At 43.8% G+C, this 17,814-nt stretch overlaps 2 protein-coding genes across 2 annotated transcripts in view; one reads left to right on the forward strand and one right to left on the reverse strand.

The window, feature by feature from the left end:
- Positions 1–1,165: 1,165 nt before the first annotated feature.
- LOC124722305 lies at positions 1,166–2,891 on the reverse strand. Its single transcript, XM_047247487.1, has 3 exons — positions 2,547–2,891; positions 2,021–2,141; positions 1,166–1,425 (listed from the first exon to the last, which is right to left on the reverse strand). Exons 1-3 carry the CDS (start codon positions 2,757–2,759, stop codon positions 1,166–1,168), a joined length of 594 nt encoding a protein of 197 aa, XP_047103443.1. The 5' UTR covers positions 2,760–2,891.
- Positions 2,892–4,503: 1,612 nt separating this feature from the next.
- The window catches only part of LOC124721581 (26S proteasome non-ATPase regulatory subunit 5-like), a 197,084-nt gene continuing 183,773 nt past the window's right edge, over positions 4,504–17,814 (forward strand). The window contains exons 1-2 of the mRNA XM_047246625.1: positions 4,504–4,806; positions 4,947–5,091. Of these exons, the coding sequence (XP_047102581.1) occupies positions 4,625–4,806; positions 4,947–5,091 (327 nt within the window). The 5' untranslated portion in view covers positions 4,504–4,624. The remainder of the gene's footprint in view (positions 4,807–4,946; positions 5,092–17,814) is intronic.

Genomic DNA, 17,814 nt, shown 5'->3' on the forward strand with positions numbered 1-17,814 from the left:
ACTGCGTGTAGTTCTCTCTGTCCCCTTACAAAGCCTTATTAATCTTTGAAAAAGTGAGTCCCTCATTCTGTGCAACAGGGCCTGGATACATTTATCTACTCTGTTATTTATTTTCTTCAGTAAGTATGAGTATTTAAGAGTTTTATGGTTTGCTTCTAAGAACATATTTGTATTAAGGCCAAGTCCAATTCTGTAGCTGTATGCCCACATATGTGCCCTCCATGAATATCTATCTTTAAAGTACTTGCCAAACTCCTCAGTTCCTTCCTCCTCTGCACACCAAGTAAGAAAGCCATCCAGCAGCTCTGAGAATTTCTCTCTATCTGTCTGTAAGTGCAAAGTTTTCAGAGCTTTGTATACAGTACTCTTCAGCATTGCATTCCCATTTACTTTTGCACATATATTCCGTCTCCATGCCCGATCAACGTGCCAGGTACATAACAACCTATGTTCACTATGGCCCATAACTACACTCCAGGCACTGTAGTAGCAGTCACAGTCATCAGACATGAATACCTATAAAAATCAAACACACATGTTAATGCTATAGTTATTTTCAGCAAGCAGTGGATCAAACATTCTCTAACGAAACTGTCTTCTTACCTTTGTTTTGATGTTTCCAATACATTTTTTAATCTGCTCAAAGAAAACTTGCATGGACCTTGTATCAGTATGTGTACTGAGGCAATAAGAAACTGGACATCCAGCACCAAATTCATCCACGGCCAACAGTGTGGTCAGATAAAATTTATACTTATTAGTGCCATGTGTGCTGTCTATCAAAACTTTTTCCGCACAGAATTTTTTTGCCATTTTCTGCTGATACTCAGTCATAAGGACTATCATAAAGTCACTTTCTGATAATCTGTTTCCATTATCCTCAGTGCCTTGGGCTTTGTAATAAATCACCGGGGAATCTTTCCCTAGGCGCTCTTGTTGTCTCACCCACAGATCAACACTGGTTGCATCATCTTGGTGTGCACTACTATCGTCCAGCTTGTATTCTTTCCTAATATTTCTAATATCTTGTTTGCTTAAAAGATGAACTCTTCTGAAGAGTCCAACTTGAATGCTCTCTCTCACTTTCTTCAAAATTGTAGTATCAGGAACACCTTGTGCAATTAATTCAGCAACCATTGCCCTGTCAGCTGTGGTCAGATGTAGGCTACCCACAGAGAGACTGTCCTGTGTGTGTCCTGTAGAACTTGACATTAACCATGTTAGATGACACATTTTTTACTACCAAACAGGCAGGGCACGTGCCGCCAATTTTGATTGAAGATTCCCTTAACCTTTTGCCTGAAGCTGTTTTGTCAACATATCCAGAACGGTGGCAAACAAAATAATCACATTTCTGTTTTCCCCTTGGTCTTATGAAGGAAACCTTCTCTTCAGCTTCCATCTGTTCCTTCCACAGAAAGAACTCTGAAAATAAAATTACAATGCATAAGTAATACAAACTTAAGTACAGCATTTGTGTGTTATTCTGAGGAAATAATTTAGTTGAAATACTCAAGATAACACTGAGTAAGATCAAAACATATTAGCAGCTCTCTAATAATTATTATAAGCAAAGTGCCTGTGAAATAATGGTAATGGAGACAGTCTCTCCTACTCATGTGTCATAAGAATCTAAAAATGGTTGTGGTATGTACATACAATCAATGTCACACTGCTTTATGCCAACATTCCAAACTAAGCCTAGGGCTACACTACAGATCAGCCTGTCACCACCACCAAGATTTAGAAACATGTAGCATGCTGGGGCAAATCCAGATTAACAACTTAACAAGTCCAACAGTTTAGAGTAGTTTTAAGTTATACACTGAAGATATATTGCCAATCATTGATTACCCTATGATACTTTCTTACCTATATTTACATAAATGACACCCAACATGAACACTAATAAATACTAAATCATATCATAAACTCACTGGAAAGTCCTACATATACAAACAATGTACAACATCAGTTATCTGGCAAATACAAATAATAAACTATACTTTTGTTTCCTCACCTTCCACAGAATTAAATGTCATTTCCTTGCACTCCATTTTCTGTTGGTGAACACACTCCAAATGGTGTATCAGTTCTTGCCTCCGAGAGCATCTAAATGTATTGCACTCGGTACATGTCATCTAAATAACAAAAAAAAAAACAACAGGTTTTTGCTTAATATCTTAATAGCGTACTGCAACGGAAAAAGAACGTGTAAGCACAATTAATGCACTTATTCGTCCATCATGTTTCATACTGCCAATTATGAAGGAGAATCTTCAGGGATGTGGAACAACACAGTGAAGCCGCGGTGAGAAACTAGGCCCTGCATTACTTAAATATCTAAAATAAGTTATTTGTGCTTCATGAAACTACTTTAAAAATTTAGAGGAAAGGCCGCATCCCTGATATCACACTGGTGATATCTCCATAACGTTTTCGCCAATATAGCACGCTTCACTATGAACCAGCCATCTGCTTGCAGTTACATTAAGATTCACGCAGTACTCATATGGTGACAGAGAGGTAACCAACTTGCCTCCTACCTTTCCAGACGCGAAATTGTGTCTCTTCATGTGTTTGTTTACGTCTGTTACCAACTTGTCGCAGATATTACATATTTCTTTCCTAGGCTGTACATAAATATTCTTGCGATGCTTCATCCTCATATGTCGGTACAAGCTTTTTCTTGTATTAAAATTTGTTCCACACACTTCACACAAGCCTGCCACACCACGAGTCCGTTCAACATTATCCATAGTGTACCTTGCGACGATGAATTCATAAAAGCACCACACACCAAGATGGGTCCCGCGAAAATCATACGAAGCGTTCAAAGATCTACCTACAAGCAGGTACGTCTCATTGGCTCTTACCGCCAACCAATGAGATATCGGTGCCAGTTGAAATAGCTACGTATAATGCCTCGTCTCAAGCCTCACAGAATCAGTTATAGATGCATTACACAAAAGAAACTCTGTGTCTGCTATGTTTCTGAATTTGTCTAAAGTGTTGGACACAATCACCCGCACTACATTTATTCGAAAACTTGAAAGCTATAGTATTCTTGGACATGTAGCAAAATGGATAAAATCATATATCAGAAACAGAAAGTATTATGTGGAAACAGGAACTGGATACAGATCTGAAATCACAAATATTAAGTACAGAGTGCCTCAAGGATCTGTACTTGGCCCATTTGTGTTCAACCTATTTCTAAACGATATTGATGTCAGTGAGAATGATTTAAAAAAATACTATATGCAGATGACATGACAAAATTGAATGCAGAAATAAATCTGGAAACACTGGAAAGAAGTGCGTTCATGTCACTAAATAACACAGCACAGTGTTTTATACAAAATGACTTAATTTTAAATCTAAAAAAAGACAATGTTCATGGTGTTCGCAAATAGAGAAACAGAAGAACAGATAGATATATTCACGGGTGAAACAAGACTGGAAGAAGTCACCTCTATTAAATTTGTGGAGATTGTAGTTGACAATAAGCTCCAGTGGAATCAACATATAGATAATGTTTGCTGTTAATTAAGCACTGCACATTATGCCAACAAGGAGCTTCTATGTACAGTGTACCATGCTCTATTTGAGCTATACCTAAAATATGCAATTACTGTTTGGGGGAATTCCAGCAGCAAAAATACAAAAAGAATATCTAGAATGCAGAAGAAAAGCAGTTAGGACCATCTTGAACAAGAAACAGAGACTCATGCAGAACTGTTTTCCATAGTCTGAAAATTCTGACATTTCCATCTCTATACATTTACAATACAATAATATCATTAATAAAAGAAAATGCAGTACTAGGAAGAAATGCAGACGTTCATACATATGGAACAAAAAATAAAGGTCAACTGAGAAGTGTACAATACTGACTGAGAGTTGCTTAAAAACGGTGCTCGATACTTTGGTGTCAAACTCATCAAGTGCCTTCCAAAGAGTTTGCAGGACAATGTGAGCAAAAAGACATTTCAAAACCTTTTAAAGGGTTATTTAATGGAAAAGTAATTTTATAGTGTAGAAGAGTATACGTATCAGTGAATGAAAAATGCTACTACTACTGTTGTAGAAGTACTGTAAGTAACTGAAGATATTCTGATATGTAAACTACATGAGAACATGAATACTGAGAGAAAAGTGTAAATATGAGTATAACGAAGTATGTAAATAATTTTCAGAACCTAAAAAATGGGTGAAAAATGTATGTAACATTATTATAAGTATTGCCACTCTGATGTATTATATTGTAATAAATAGGTTGAATATTGCAAGAAATTAGGTTTAAGGTGACCTATCCTATATTACAAGAAACACCAAGATGTAATCAAATGAGATCAAATGAAAATCAATCAGTCAAACCAGTAGCTAATTCTTTGGGCAACTAACATGGCGGATGTCGGCTTCGCCTTTTTTGTTACGTCATGACAACTCCACCTCGATAGCGTCTCAGCGATATCGTGTCAGAGCGTGGGTCCGTTGTGGACTATCTCTGCATAGTCTTTGGATTTACAAGAATGAGTGGCGTTTCTGGTTTTGTTTATTGAGAAGCCGGTAGTGTTGTTTGTATGCTCTGAAATAAGCTGCACGGACGGTGACATTTAATATGGAGGAAGAAATTGATGATATATGCCGTCTTTTCGGCATCTTGTCCATTGATGTCAATCGACGACACACCCTGAAGGAGATATTAAATTTAGTTGGAAGCGTCAGGAAAGAAACACTGCAACGTGTTGAAGTGGAAATACAGTTGCCACGCTTGTTTGACTGTCTGAATACATCGGACGAGTGAGTTCATTTTTATATCTATACATCTGCAACATGCTTATTTAGTGTCATAACTATTTCTTTAACTTTTTGAGACCATACAGTAGTTTAACTGTACATAAGCTACTGTCACGTTTCTTAATGCTGTTGTGCCTTTATAGGGAAGAAATCAAGTTGTCTTGTGCAATTTTGGATAAAATTTTACCTGATATGAATCCAGAAATTGTGTTCACTCGTTGTTTGCCGTGCTTACAAAGAGCGCAGAATCATCCAATGAACGAAGTTAGATCCATTGTTTTGAAAGTCGTAAGTAAAATTTTCATCTGTAGCTTTAATTGCATGTAATTAGCATGTATTAGTTGCTTTTGTATTCTTTATTCTTACTATTCGCGTGAGGTATAATTTTCAGATTACCTTTTGCAATGCTGTTCTTTCATGTCACAAAGCGCACAGAATTACATGGTTTAAGATTAACATGTGAGAAGGTTAAATGACGAAATAGTGATTTTACGAGAAAATTTTCTGTGTACACCGAATTGACACTTCTCCCTATGTGCTGGGGCAGTAGAAGCGTTCACTTCTTGAACTTTTTCCGTGTTGTGTGTGTGTGTGTGGGGGGGGGGGGGGGGGAAGAAAGTAGCTGCTCTTTCCTTGAACTGAGTATGCCCATACTGATTCACAGTGTTATCAGAATGTTATGTTTTTTAGCTACTTACTTTGAGCCCCATTGTGGGTAAACTGTCTCACATGGCAATGCGTTACATGATCTGATGAGGTTTTTAATATGTAAGAAAGTGATGACATTCAGGGAATTTCGCTTATTAGTGTGTCTACTTACTTTCTTTCTCAACCTCCCTCGGGATGATTGGGTGTTTGTGTTGTCCTCATCATCATGAAAGTGGGCGAGATTGAGCTGAGCAAAGGTTCGGAATTTGTACGGGCACTGATAACTGCGCAGTTGAGTGCCCCACAAACCAAAACATCATCTTTCTTTTACACTGCCATGTTTAAATGCAGTGAAAGCTGCATTTCACCAGTCTCTGTTTGATAAAAGTTATGTAGTATCCCCCACCTCTTAATCTTTTTGTAGTGTGTGCAATGGCGACTCTAGAGTATACATGCTGGGTGTTCACAAATGTTTAGATTCAGAAAAAATGAGAGTGTGAAATTAATAGCGTCTGCTGTATAACAGTTATGCTTATTCAACAAGTTTATACAACTACAGCATTGCCAATAATATACATAATAATAATATACATAACCTATCTGACAACAGAAATAATTGCTATTGTGGAATTTTGTTGATTTGTACATAATTAAGTACAGTTATAGGGTAATACATAATAATGCACAAGCTTTCGTAGCTCTCCATTTCACCTTTTTTGTGTAAGTGGGGAGTTTTTGTGCTTTTTCATTTTTTTGGAAAAATGTAAGAGATCCCTAACAGATGTATTAGTTCACTAATTTACTTCCTAGGTGCTGCACCCACACAACACCTTATGCTAACTGTACAGGCTCCATATTAAATGTTTGCTCATAGTCACGCTTATTTGATTTTGTCACTTTGTCAGTCAAAGAATCTGTTTCTCGGAGGCCCCAGTTTCTTTGCAACTAATTTTTCTGACAATTTACTTTTCTGTTTCCAGAATGAGATATTCACTGTGCGGCAGAGTGTGTGTTGATATGAAACTTTCTGGGCAGATTGAAGGGGATAACGGAAGTGTCAGATTCCACTCCTCTGCTTTGACCAATGACATTGCCAATATGGTAGAAACAACCATACACAACAACTCCCATACCGCTCCTATGATGTCGTAACGTAAACATTACAACAACAGATATTCCTCCAAAAATATAATGAAACTAACGGGACAAGTGGGGAAATTGGGGGGTTTTTGGGTGGGGACAAACTAAATATAAACACACGCCACTACACCAAATGGCAAAAAAACACTAAAATAACAAGAACCCAACAGCCTTCCCAAATTCCACTACACACAAAAGCCACTGTAATCGATCACTTCCCATGACCTATGTACGTCAACAGCAACTAATGTTACCAAACCAGCCATAGCCACAACCACACCTTGCAATCAAACACTTGCCTATAGTCATAGAAGTAAACAGCAAAGCATAATACCAAACAACTCACAAACACTCCACCGACCATTTAATGAAAAAAAAAAAAAAAATCACAATCACACTCAACAACTACCATAACAAAAATATCCTCTACACAAAATAAAAAAAAAAAAAAATCACCCCCGCCACATCCCTCTACAGACTTCACCAACAATTAACCACCGCACCCCTCCCCCAAGCCAAAGTCACCACCCGCCACCCAACACCTAACTAACCCACAACCTTCGGCCTATGCATCCTACTAACCGCCCTTAAAAAAGCACTAAAAATAAAATAGCCCTCCGTGATGCTTTTCTGCCAACACTACTCATCTAGATGAGGCTGAAGGTTGGAAGAGCACCTCTTCCCCCTCCCAATCACTGACTTAACTGCTGCCCAACACCCCTCTATAGTATATGTACAGACTCCCGTCTCATAATTCTTAAACTCAATACTTTGGTTCACTACTAAATAATTGTACCCCTGCTGACCCAGTCTGAAACTATAGTGGTACCTTCTTCAATAAAATCCTCAATCAATCAATCCCACTAATTCCCTTTTTGTCCGGCCCTCCAAAACCCTAAATACACATTCTGAAAACCCATCCTGCGATACCACAGCCCCCCCCCCCCCCCCCCCCACACACACACCCATAAACCAACCAGAGACTTAACCCTCCCACACTTTCTCTTCCCAAACTGTGGCTCATCAATCTCCACAACAACACCAGGCCCACCCAACCCACACCTGTACATAATATATTCAGAACACACCTGACGACAATAAGAATACCAATCGTGAACCGTTCTCTCCCTCACACCCACCTCATGCGCACAGAAACTGTGAGAGGATTTATAAAAAAAATGATACGTGATTAATAAAATTTCTCGCATACTCAACCCAAACTTCTCGAACCAGGAACCTCGCCCAATGGAGCGCCATAAGTTATCCTTATGACATCTCCACATATAGCCGTCCCTGGTCAGACACACCGGAACTTTAGTAAGGCTCATTTCTTCATGACACACTGAACACTTCACAACTTCAGCCAACAGCCCAAATAGCTGAAGAAATACACTGTCCCCCATCATCACCAACAACCAAAAACTTGACCTTGTCAGTCATATCCATACCTACCAATGACATAAACAAAGTAATTTACCAAAATTCACACATGCCGAACAGAAAAAAAACTACAATAATGTCGACATAACAAAACCAAAATCATTAACTCACTGAAAAATGTTCCGCTGAAAACACAGTCACCACAGATACCACACACGTGCAATGCTACCACGCAAATGAACCCCATACGCCACGTAACACGCTACCCATAAACACACCACCAGAGAGAACCACCGACTGCAACAATACGCCACCTATAAACACGCCACACACACAAACTAAACCAAAAATATCACCTAACATACAAACACACCACCAGAGAGCACCACCGATCACATCAACACTTACAAACACGCCACACTCACAAACTAAACTCCGAGCCGTCGTGACATCACACACAACAACAGCCTTAAGTCATGGGTCAAAGCCGACGGGTGGAATGGGACGCTTCCGGCTGTGTGCTGGACTGAGACTCAAACTTGGGATCTTTGCGTTTTGCAGTCAAATGCTCTACCGACTGAGCTACCCAAGCATGACTCAGGAGCTGTCCTCACAGCTTTACTTTTCTTTTAGCATTTAAAATAGATTCAACATAGTTCATGTTTACATTGCACATGAAAGCCGATTCCCGTAAACAACCATCTCCGATCAGAAAGTGCCGTTTGTGGAAATGCTTAAACTCAGGAAGTAATGTCTACTAACATGATTAATTGACTAGAATACAAATGTGCTGAGATCCATAAGGGCTCCTTCTGCGGGTCCGGGGTAAGAATAAGCCCGAGGTATTCCTGCCTGTCATAAGAGGCGACAAAAAGGAGTTTCAACCTTTTCGGCCTTCAGTGTGATGGTCCCCATTGGGGTTTGACCTCCATTTTTCAAAATTCTACAGGAGTACGAGCCTTTTGGGGAAGGACGCCTTACGTGGTGTATCTCAGTGCACTAAGACCTTGGCACTCATCATCATAACTGCACCCACTGTTCATCAATTTGGGCCTAAACACCTGATGGGTTGCACAAGTTTCGCTCATAGTGCGTCCCCGTCTGCACGTACAATCATGATGGACTTTCCATGGCACCAGAAATCCAGCACAGTAGCCAGCCTGTTGTGATGGGGTCGTCATTTACCCTCTAGGTTGTAGCCCCCTGACAACACAGGGATCATACTGCTGATACCCGAGTTGCACCCTCCCCACGTAAGCCAAGGAGTAGAGGACTCCCGGCAACAGTCATCCTGCCAGGTGGCCCTTGCTGAGGCTGGGTGGCACCCGTGGGGAGAGCCCCTGGTCAGAGTGGGTGGTATCGGGGCAGACGTTTCGCAGATGAAATGTCAACATGCATCAGATCACTCTGCGGTCTCATCTTCTAAGAGGAAAGGTTCTATCTCTGTTTCTGGTTCTGGTACTTCTGCCTTCCCCCCCTCCCTGGGAGGAAGAACAGGCCCCCCGGCTTTGGGCGAAATACTTCCCCCACTATTTAGTCTGTTCTCGGACCGATGGGGGGACATTCACCTCTTCCAAGCCCATGTTATTTGTACAGCATATTGAGGATATCTTCGGAGAAATCGAGGCTCTTAGTAAAATGCGTTCGGGGTCCATTCTCATAAAGACCACCTCCGCTACACAGTTGGCAGCGCCCCAGGCATGTGACCAACTAGGGGACATCCCAGTGTCCATTGTCCCACATCTGGTGCTCAATAGGACACAGTGGATTATTTTCCATCGGGACCTCCTGCTGCAATCTGATGAGGAGCTCAGGGTCAACCTGGAGTGCCGTGGCGTGCATTTCGTCCGGCGAGTCCAGCGCGGCCCCAAAGATCGTCGCGTCGACACTGGGGCCTTTATCCTCACCTTCGAGGGGGATGTTCTCCCGGAGAAGGTAAAGGTGATGTGGTACTGGTGCGACATGCGACCTTACGTCCAACCTCCTATGCAATGCTTTTGATGTTTGCACTTCGGGCACATGTCATCACGGTGCGAAGCTGAGCCCCTTTGTGGCGATTGTGGACGTCCTCTTCATGAGGGACATACATGCACCCCACCACCTCAGTGCGTCAATTGTCCTGGCCTCCACTCGCCTAGATCTTTCGACTGCCCCACATATCAGAAGGAGAAGAAGATACAAGAATTGAAAACCTTCGACCATCTGTCTTATTCTGAGGCCAGGAAAAAATATGACCACCTCCATCCCGTGATGTTGACAACGTTGTTTTCCTCGGTCGTATCCACTCCTTCCGCAGTATCCTCACCCCCATCCTGTTCCCCCTCCACCTCCTCACCCCATCTGGGGTCTATGCCTCCCCCTCCCAAATCCCTCCCTTCCAAATCCTCCTCCCTCGTGGCCCCTGCCACCTCTGCCCCAGGGGCCACCCTTCTCCTCCTCCTCCGCCGCCTGAGAAGCGATCCTCTTCTCAGGCGTCCATCGGGGAAACGTTACGGACCCCGGCTTCCGAGGTCCGGTGTCCAAAAAAGGACCCCGAGCGTGAGGACTTTCTTCGGGTCCAGCCCCCACAGCCCACCATCCCTGCGACTCATCGGTCTTCCTAGAAGGCCTCAAAGAAGAAGTCTTTATCCCCCTCTCCACCCCAGCGCGTTTCGTCTGATGCTCCATCCGACAGTCGCTGCTCCCGGCTGTCCTCAGTTTCACCGGGCCGCTCTGCTGCCAGGCGCTCAGCTGGCCTGTCGTCGGCGGATGATGCTGCCCCTCCTACGCAACCCAGGAATGTGGCCGTAGCTGACGACGACTCGATGGAACAGGATCCGCCTCCCGACCGTTGTAGCAATGTTCCCTCGAAACATGGCCCTCCACGACCGTTGAGGTGACCAGCTCTTCACCCGTTTCGTTCCCCTTTCTCTGATTCGTGATGGCTCTGTTACATTGGAACATAAGAGGTATTCAATCTAATCGGGAGGAATTACAGCTGCTCCTCTGCCTGTACTGTCCGCTCATCATTGGTCTCCAGGAAACGAAGTTACGCCCAACTGACCATACTGCTTTTACCCACTATACCTCTGAGCGATCTGACGTAACCACTGTGGATGGTATTCCAGCTCATGGTGGGGTCATGTTGCTCGTTCGGGACAATGTCTATTACCATCCCATCCCATTGACCACCCCACTCCAAGCAATAGCTGTTCGTATTACTCTTTCTGCCTTAACTTTTTCTGTTTGTACTGTCTACACTCCACCGTCATCCGCAGTTAGTCGGGCTGACATGATGCACCTGATTGCTCAGCTTCCTCCGCCATTTTTATTGTTTGGCGACTTCAATGCCCATCATCCCCTTTGGGGTTCTCCTGCATCCTGTCAGCAAGGCTCCCTCTTGGTGGATGTTTTCAACCATCTCAATCTTGTCTGCCTCAATACTGGCGCCCCGACTTTCCTCTCGGACTCTACTCGTACCTACTCCCACTTGGACCTCTCGATCTGTTCTACCACTCTTGCCCGTCGGTTCGAGTGGTATGTCCTTTCTGACACCTATTCGAGCGACCATTTCCTCTGTGTCGTTCGTCTTCTGTACCACACCCCATCCCCACGTCCCTCGAGTTGGAACATACTGAAAGCTGACTGTGGACTTTACTCCTCCCTGGCGACCTTTCCAGACCAAGATTTTCTCAGCTTTGACAGCCCTTGGCTGTTATCATCAATCCATTCCTTGTACTACCTCTTCTTCACGTCGCGTTTCAGTCCCCTGGTAGAATGAGGCTTGCAGAGATGCTATCCGTTCTGGACGATGTGCTTCACGCACCTTTCGCCGCCATCCTACGCTGGCGAATTGTATTAATTACAAACGACTCCGAGCGCAATGTCGTCGATTCATCAAAGACAGCAAAAAAGCTTGTTGGGCCTCTTTCACAAGCTCCTTTAACAGTTTTACTCCCTCTTCTATCGTCTGGGGTGGCCTGCGCCGGCTGTCGGGCATTAAGGCCCACTCCTCGATACCTGGCCTGACTTCAGGTAATGAGGTACTTGTGGACCCTGTGGATGTCTCCAATGCCTTCCGCCGCTTTTTCACGGAGGTTTCAAGCTCCACCCATTACCACCCTGCCTTCCTTCCCAGAAAAGAGGCAGCAGAGGCTCGGCGACCTTCCTTCCACTCGCTGAATCTGGAAGATTATAATGCCCCCTTTACCATGCGGAAACTCGAACGTGCACTTGCACTGTCCCGGTCCTCTGCTCCACGGCCAGATGCCATTCACGTTTCGATGCTGACACACATATCTCCGGCAGGCAAAAGCTTTCTTCTTCGTACCTATAATCGTGTCTGGACTGAAGGTCAGGTCCCCATGCGTAGGCGTGAGGCCGTCGTTGTTCCCATACCCAAACCCGGGAAGGATAGACACCTTCCTTCTAGTTACCGCCCCATTTCTCTTACAAGCTGTGTCTGTAAGGTGATGGAGTGCATGGTTAACGCTCGGTTGGTTTGGATTCTTGAATCTCGATGGCTACTTACCAATGTTCAATGCAGCTTTCGTTGACGCCGCTCCACTTTTGACCACCTTGTGACCTTGTCGACGTTCATCATGAACAACTTTTTGCGAAAGCGCCAAACGGTAGCTGTGTTCTTCGATTTGGAGAAGGCTTACGATACCTGTTGGAGAGGAGGTATCCTCCACACTATGCACAGGTGGGGCCTACGTGGTCGCCTGCCCCTTTTTATTGATTCATTTTTAACAGATCGAATGTTTAGGGTACGTGAGGGTTCCGTATTGTCCGACGTCTTCCTCCAGGAGAACGGAGTGCATCAGGGCTCCATTTTGAGCGTAGCCCTTTTTGCCATAGCGATCAATCCAATTATGGATTGCATTCCACCTAACGTCTCCAGCTCTCTCTTCGTCGATGACTTCGCGATCTACTGCAGTGCCCAGAGAACATGCCTCCTGGAGCGCTACCTTCAGCGTTGTCTTGACAGCCTATACTCATGGAGTGTGGCTAATGGCTGACGGTTCTGTGAAGATAAGGCGGTTTGCATCAATTTTTGGCGATATAAAGCATTCCTTCCACCGTCCTTACATCTCGGTCCCATTATTCTCCCATTCGTGGAGATGAGAAAGTTTTTTGGGCTCACACTGGACAGAAAACTTCGTTAGTCTCTGCATGTCTCTTATTTGGCTGCCCGTTGTACACGTTCCCTTAATGTCCTCCGTGTTCTTAGTGGTTTATCTTGGGGAGCGGATCGCACTGTCCTGCTTCGCTTATATCGGTCCATAGTCCGATCAAAGCTGGATTATGGGATACTCGTCTGCTCGGCCATCCCTCTTACGCCATCTCAACTCCATCCATCATCGGGGGTTACGTCTTTTGACCGGAGCATTCTATACTAGTCCCGTCGAGAGTCTTTATGCTGAAGCTGCCGAATTACCATTGACCTACTGGCGCGACGTACTGATTTGTCGGTATGCCTGCCGGCTGTTGTCAATGCCCGACCACCCCTCTTATCAGTCCTTCTTCAACGATTCTCTCGACCGTCAGTATGGGTTGTATGTCTCTGCCCTGCTTCCCCCTGGAGTCTGCTTTCGTCGCCTGCTTCGACAATTGGATTTTGCCCTCCCTACCACCTTCAGAGAGGGTGAGAGCCTGACACCACCTTGGCTCCAGGCTCCGGTTCACATTCATCTTGACCTCAGCTCGCTCCCAAATACTCCGGATACAGTGTATTGCTCACGGTTTGTCGAACTTCGTGCGTGACACACCATTAACACCTTTATTTACACTGATGGCTCCAAAACTGACGATGGTGTTGGCTGTGCCTTTGTCGTCGGGGACGTCACCTTTAAATACTGGCTCCTCTACCAGTGTTCCAGCTTTACAGCAGAGCTTTCTGCTCTCTATCAGGCCGTTCAGTATGTCCGCCGCCACTGCCATTCTCCGTATGTACTCTGCTGTGATTCACTCAGTGCTCTTCAGAGGCTTGGAGCTCCATATCCGGTCCATCCCTTGGTGCAACGGATCCAGCAATCCCTCCATTCTTTTGCTGATGATGGCTCTCCTGTTAGCTTTATGTGGGTTCCAGGCCATGTAGGAGTGCCTGGGAATGAGGCTGCTGATGCTGCGGCCAAGGCTGCAGTCCTCCTGCCTTGGCCAGCCTCCCTTTGTGTCCAATCGTCTGACATTAGTGGGATTGTTTGTAAGAGGTTTGTGTCATTATGGTGGGATACTTGGTTGTCACTTCAAGAATATAAGCTCCGGGCCATAAAACCATTCCCAACAGCTTGGACAACCTCCTCCCGACCATCTCGGCGAGAGGAGGTCATTTTGGCCAGGTTGCGGATTGGGCATTGCTGGTTTAGCCACCGCTACCTGCTATTCGCTGACGCCGCCCCGCAGTGCCCTTGTGGTCATGCATTGACAGTGCACCATGTTTTATTGTCGTGTCCCCGTTTTAATCAATCTCGTGTTGTCCTGTCTCTGCCATGTACCTTACAGGAAATTTTAGCTGATTACACTTGAGCAGCTGCTCATGTTCTTTGTTTTATTACCTTGACGGACTTGTCCAAAGACATCTAACTCTTCTAATTATTTTATCTGCGTCTCTGTAAGAACTTTCTGGTGTCCCCCCCCCCCCCCCTCCCCCTTGAGTTTTACCAGATTATATGTGCACTTACATTTGTGACTGTGCGCTAATGACCTTAGCAGTTGAGCGCCCTAAAACCCCACCCAAAAAAAGAAAAAAAATCCATAAGGGCCTAAAGCACACCATTGTCAATCCCATATGTAAGTGAATATCAGAGAAACCAGTGATACAGCTTTTCGTGAATTTTCATTTATGCAATGTGGACCTACAGCATAGATAAACCTACTCACCATAAGATCGACAGATTTAAGAAGCATAAATAAATGCTACCATCTTGCAATTGATGGTGATGTGCTTTAGGCCCTTATGATTTTCGCACGGGAAACTCCCATTGCACCCTCCGCAGATTTAGTGGTAAGATAGTCAAAAACTGAACACAGATCAAACATGAAAACAGGAAGAAGGTGTACTGAACTGTGGGGGGGGGGGGGGGGGGGGGGGGGGGGGAATAGAAACAGTGAATGGTCCAAGCTCGACAAGTAAAACACTGAGCACAGGCAAAGAGCCATGACTTCGTGGCTAAGCGGTGCTGGAGTTGGACTAGAAAACAGATTAGCATGTCCTCCATTGTGTGGGTTTTGTAGCCCCCCCCCCCCACCACCACACACACACACACACACACACACACACACACACACACACACAAAATTATGAACTGTCCATCCAATCATTGACATGTCTGTTCATTGTATTCAAAATTATGTCTGTCATGGTGTAACATCGAGGTGCAAGGAAAAGTCATATGATGAAAGTTGATTCTGCACAACTACTCTATTAGCAGCTAAAAAGGAAGTGGCTTTTGAATGGGAACCACACACATTTCATGACAAGGCAACGAGTCAACTGAACCCCTCATTGGAAAACACATCTGGTGTGTCATACATGGCATTAGTGACAGTACTGTGTCATATGATAGGAATATCTTATTGATGCGCCTAACTTGTACGCCTGGTGAGTGAGTGAGCGAGCGAGCTATGCCTCCGTCCCTGATTTAAGTGCTCATATGGATGTGAACGTTGTCATTCCCAAAGACATAATGACAATATAATAGTTTGTCACATAAGCTGCAACAAATGAACACAACAGTTTCACAATCACACAGTTTTCCCTATGATGTATCAGAACATACGTTTTTGAAGGTGTGTTCCATTTTGGAAGTTTTGACTCTTGAATTCCTTTGTTACAACAGTGTTCACATCCCCGTATTTGTTTCCATTTTGGTGTGATGCTTGTGTGGTATCTTGCCTGCTCTCACTATTCTCATATTATAACCAATGTATAATATGACAGTTGCCAAGACTGTGGAAAGAGAAGAAATATTTCAGTGACCAAATGAACAGTTGATAATTTTGTGAAAAAAAATAAAAATTGGCACAAGGGAGTTTTGAACACTGCTCGTCTACTTTGCAGTCCGACACTGTGACCATTGAACCACGACGCCGTGGATATCTATGTACGAGGGGGGACCCAAAACCAAAATGGGAAATTCATCATAATGTCTTTTTTTCTTAATAATTTTACACCAAATTTTGATCACCTTCAAAGTATTCTCCATTAACCGCAATACATTTCTTCAAATGATCCATCCATTGTTCAAAACAGTTTTTAAATCCACTTATTGGGATGTTCTTTATGCCTTCCAGCAATTTTTTGTTTTACCTCCTCCACAGTGGCAAAACACTTTCCTTTCATGTCCCTTTTGAGTCTGGGTAGTAAAAAGGAATCACAGATGGCCAGAACGATTGAGTAAGAGGGTGAGCAATTGGTGTCATGCCGTTTTTGGTCCAAAACTGCTTTACGGAGAGGGCAGTGTGGACCGGCGCATTGTCATGATGGAAGAACCAGTCGCCTGTGTGCCAAAGATCTGCCCTTTTCTTGTGGATACTCTTGATCAGTCTTTTCAAAACCTCCAAGTAGAACTCCTGGTTGACAGTTTGACATGGGTGAAGGAACTCTGTGTGCACATCACCTCTGCAATCGAAGAAACAAATGAGCATTGTCTTGACGCTTGACTTCAATTGGTGAGCTGTTTTGGGATGAGGGGAGCCACTTATCATCTGCTGCCTTGATTGCTGCTTTGTTTCTGGGTTGTATCCAAAGCACCACGATTCATCACCAGTAACACTTTGGGGGGGGGAAAAAAAAAAAAAAAAAAAAAAAAAAATCAGGGTCCTCTTTGAGCTGATTTTGAAGCTCGAAACATGCCTGAAATCAATGCTCCCTTTGCTCATCTGAGAAGGCGAGGGACGAATTAGGTTGCAACCCTTCCCATGTGCAAATCTCCAGATAAAATCCTCTGAATTGAACTCCATGATATTCCAGATGTCTCACAGAGTGGTTCAACAATGGTCTTCACGAACGAGGACATTGATTTTGTCAACATTTTCGTCACTTCTTGACATTGAGGAGCATCCTGAATGGGGTTTGTTTTCAATTGACATTTCTCCATTTTTAAAATTTGAAAACCACTTGTAGACTTGTTTTATTTAGGGCAGCAGCCCCATAAGCAGTCTTAAGCATTACAATAGTTTATGTGGCCAGTTTCCCTAACAGGAAACAAAATTTCACAGCTGCATATTGCTCTCTACAATCTGTCATCACATTTTTGCTGAAATGCAAAAAGTTGTTTTACTGTAAAAGCTCTCACGGGCGAACAGATACACTCACAGGGACACAACTTCGCACACTGACTTAGGTGGCATACCCGTAATGGACCTCTGGTCGAACAATGGGTTCCACCACTCTTCCTCCCCACCACAGCCCAATTTCCATTACTTTTGGGTTCCTCCTCATACACTCAATGTTGTGCTTATTAAGCTTAGACCATTTGCTGTTTCTATTTTCCTTTTTTTCCGCAGTTCAATACACCTTCTTTGTGTTTTCATGCTTGATCTGTGTTCAGTTTTTGACGGTCTATCCACTGGACCATCTTACAAAATCTGAGAGGGGTGAGATGGGGAGTTTCCCTTGTTGGCACCTCAAATGGATTACTGTGTGATAAACTTCATAACTTAAAATACTATAACTCATTCAGAAACATGCAAAATAGCAGGATTTATGTCGAGTGAACAGAGATAAAAGTCTGCTGCAGTGTGCTACCACTGATGTAAGCTTCTAGTTGACTAGCATGGGCTGGCTGTGCACATCATGAACCTCGCACATTGTTTATCAAATCTGTATGCATTTGCCCCGTAAGGCAATTATGTCATGCC

This window comes from Schistocerca piceifrons, chromosome X, assembly GCF_021461385.2.
Source record: "Schistocerca piceifrons isolate TAMUIC-IGC-003096 chromosome X, iqSchPice1.1, whole genome shotgun sequence".
Taxonomy (NCBI): domain Eukaryota; kingdom Metazoa; phylum Arthropoda; class Insecta; order Orthoptera; family Acrididae; genus Schistocerca; species Schistocerca piceifrons.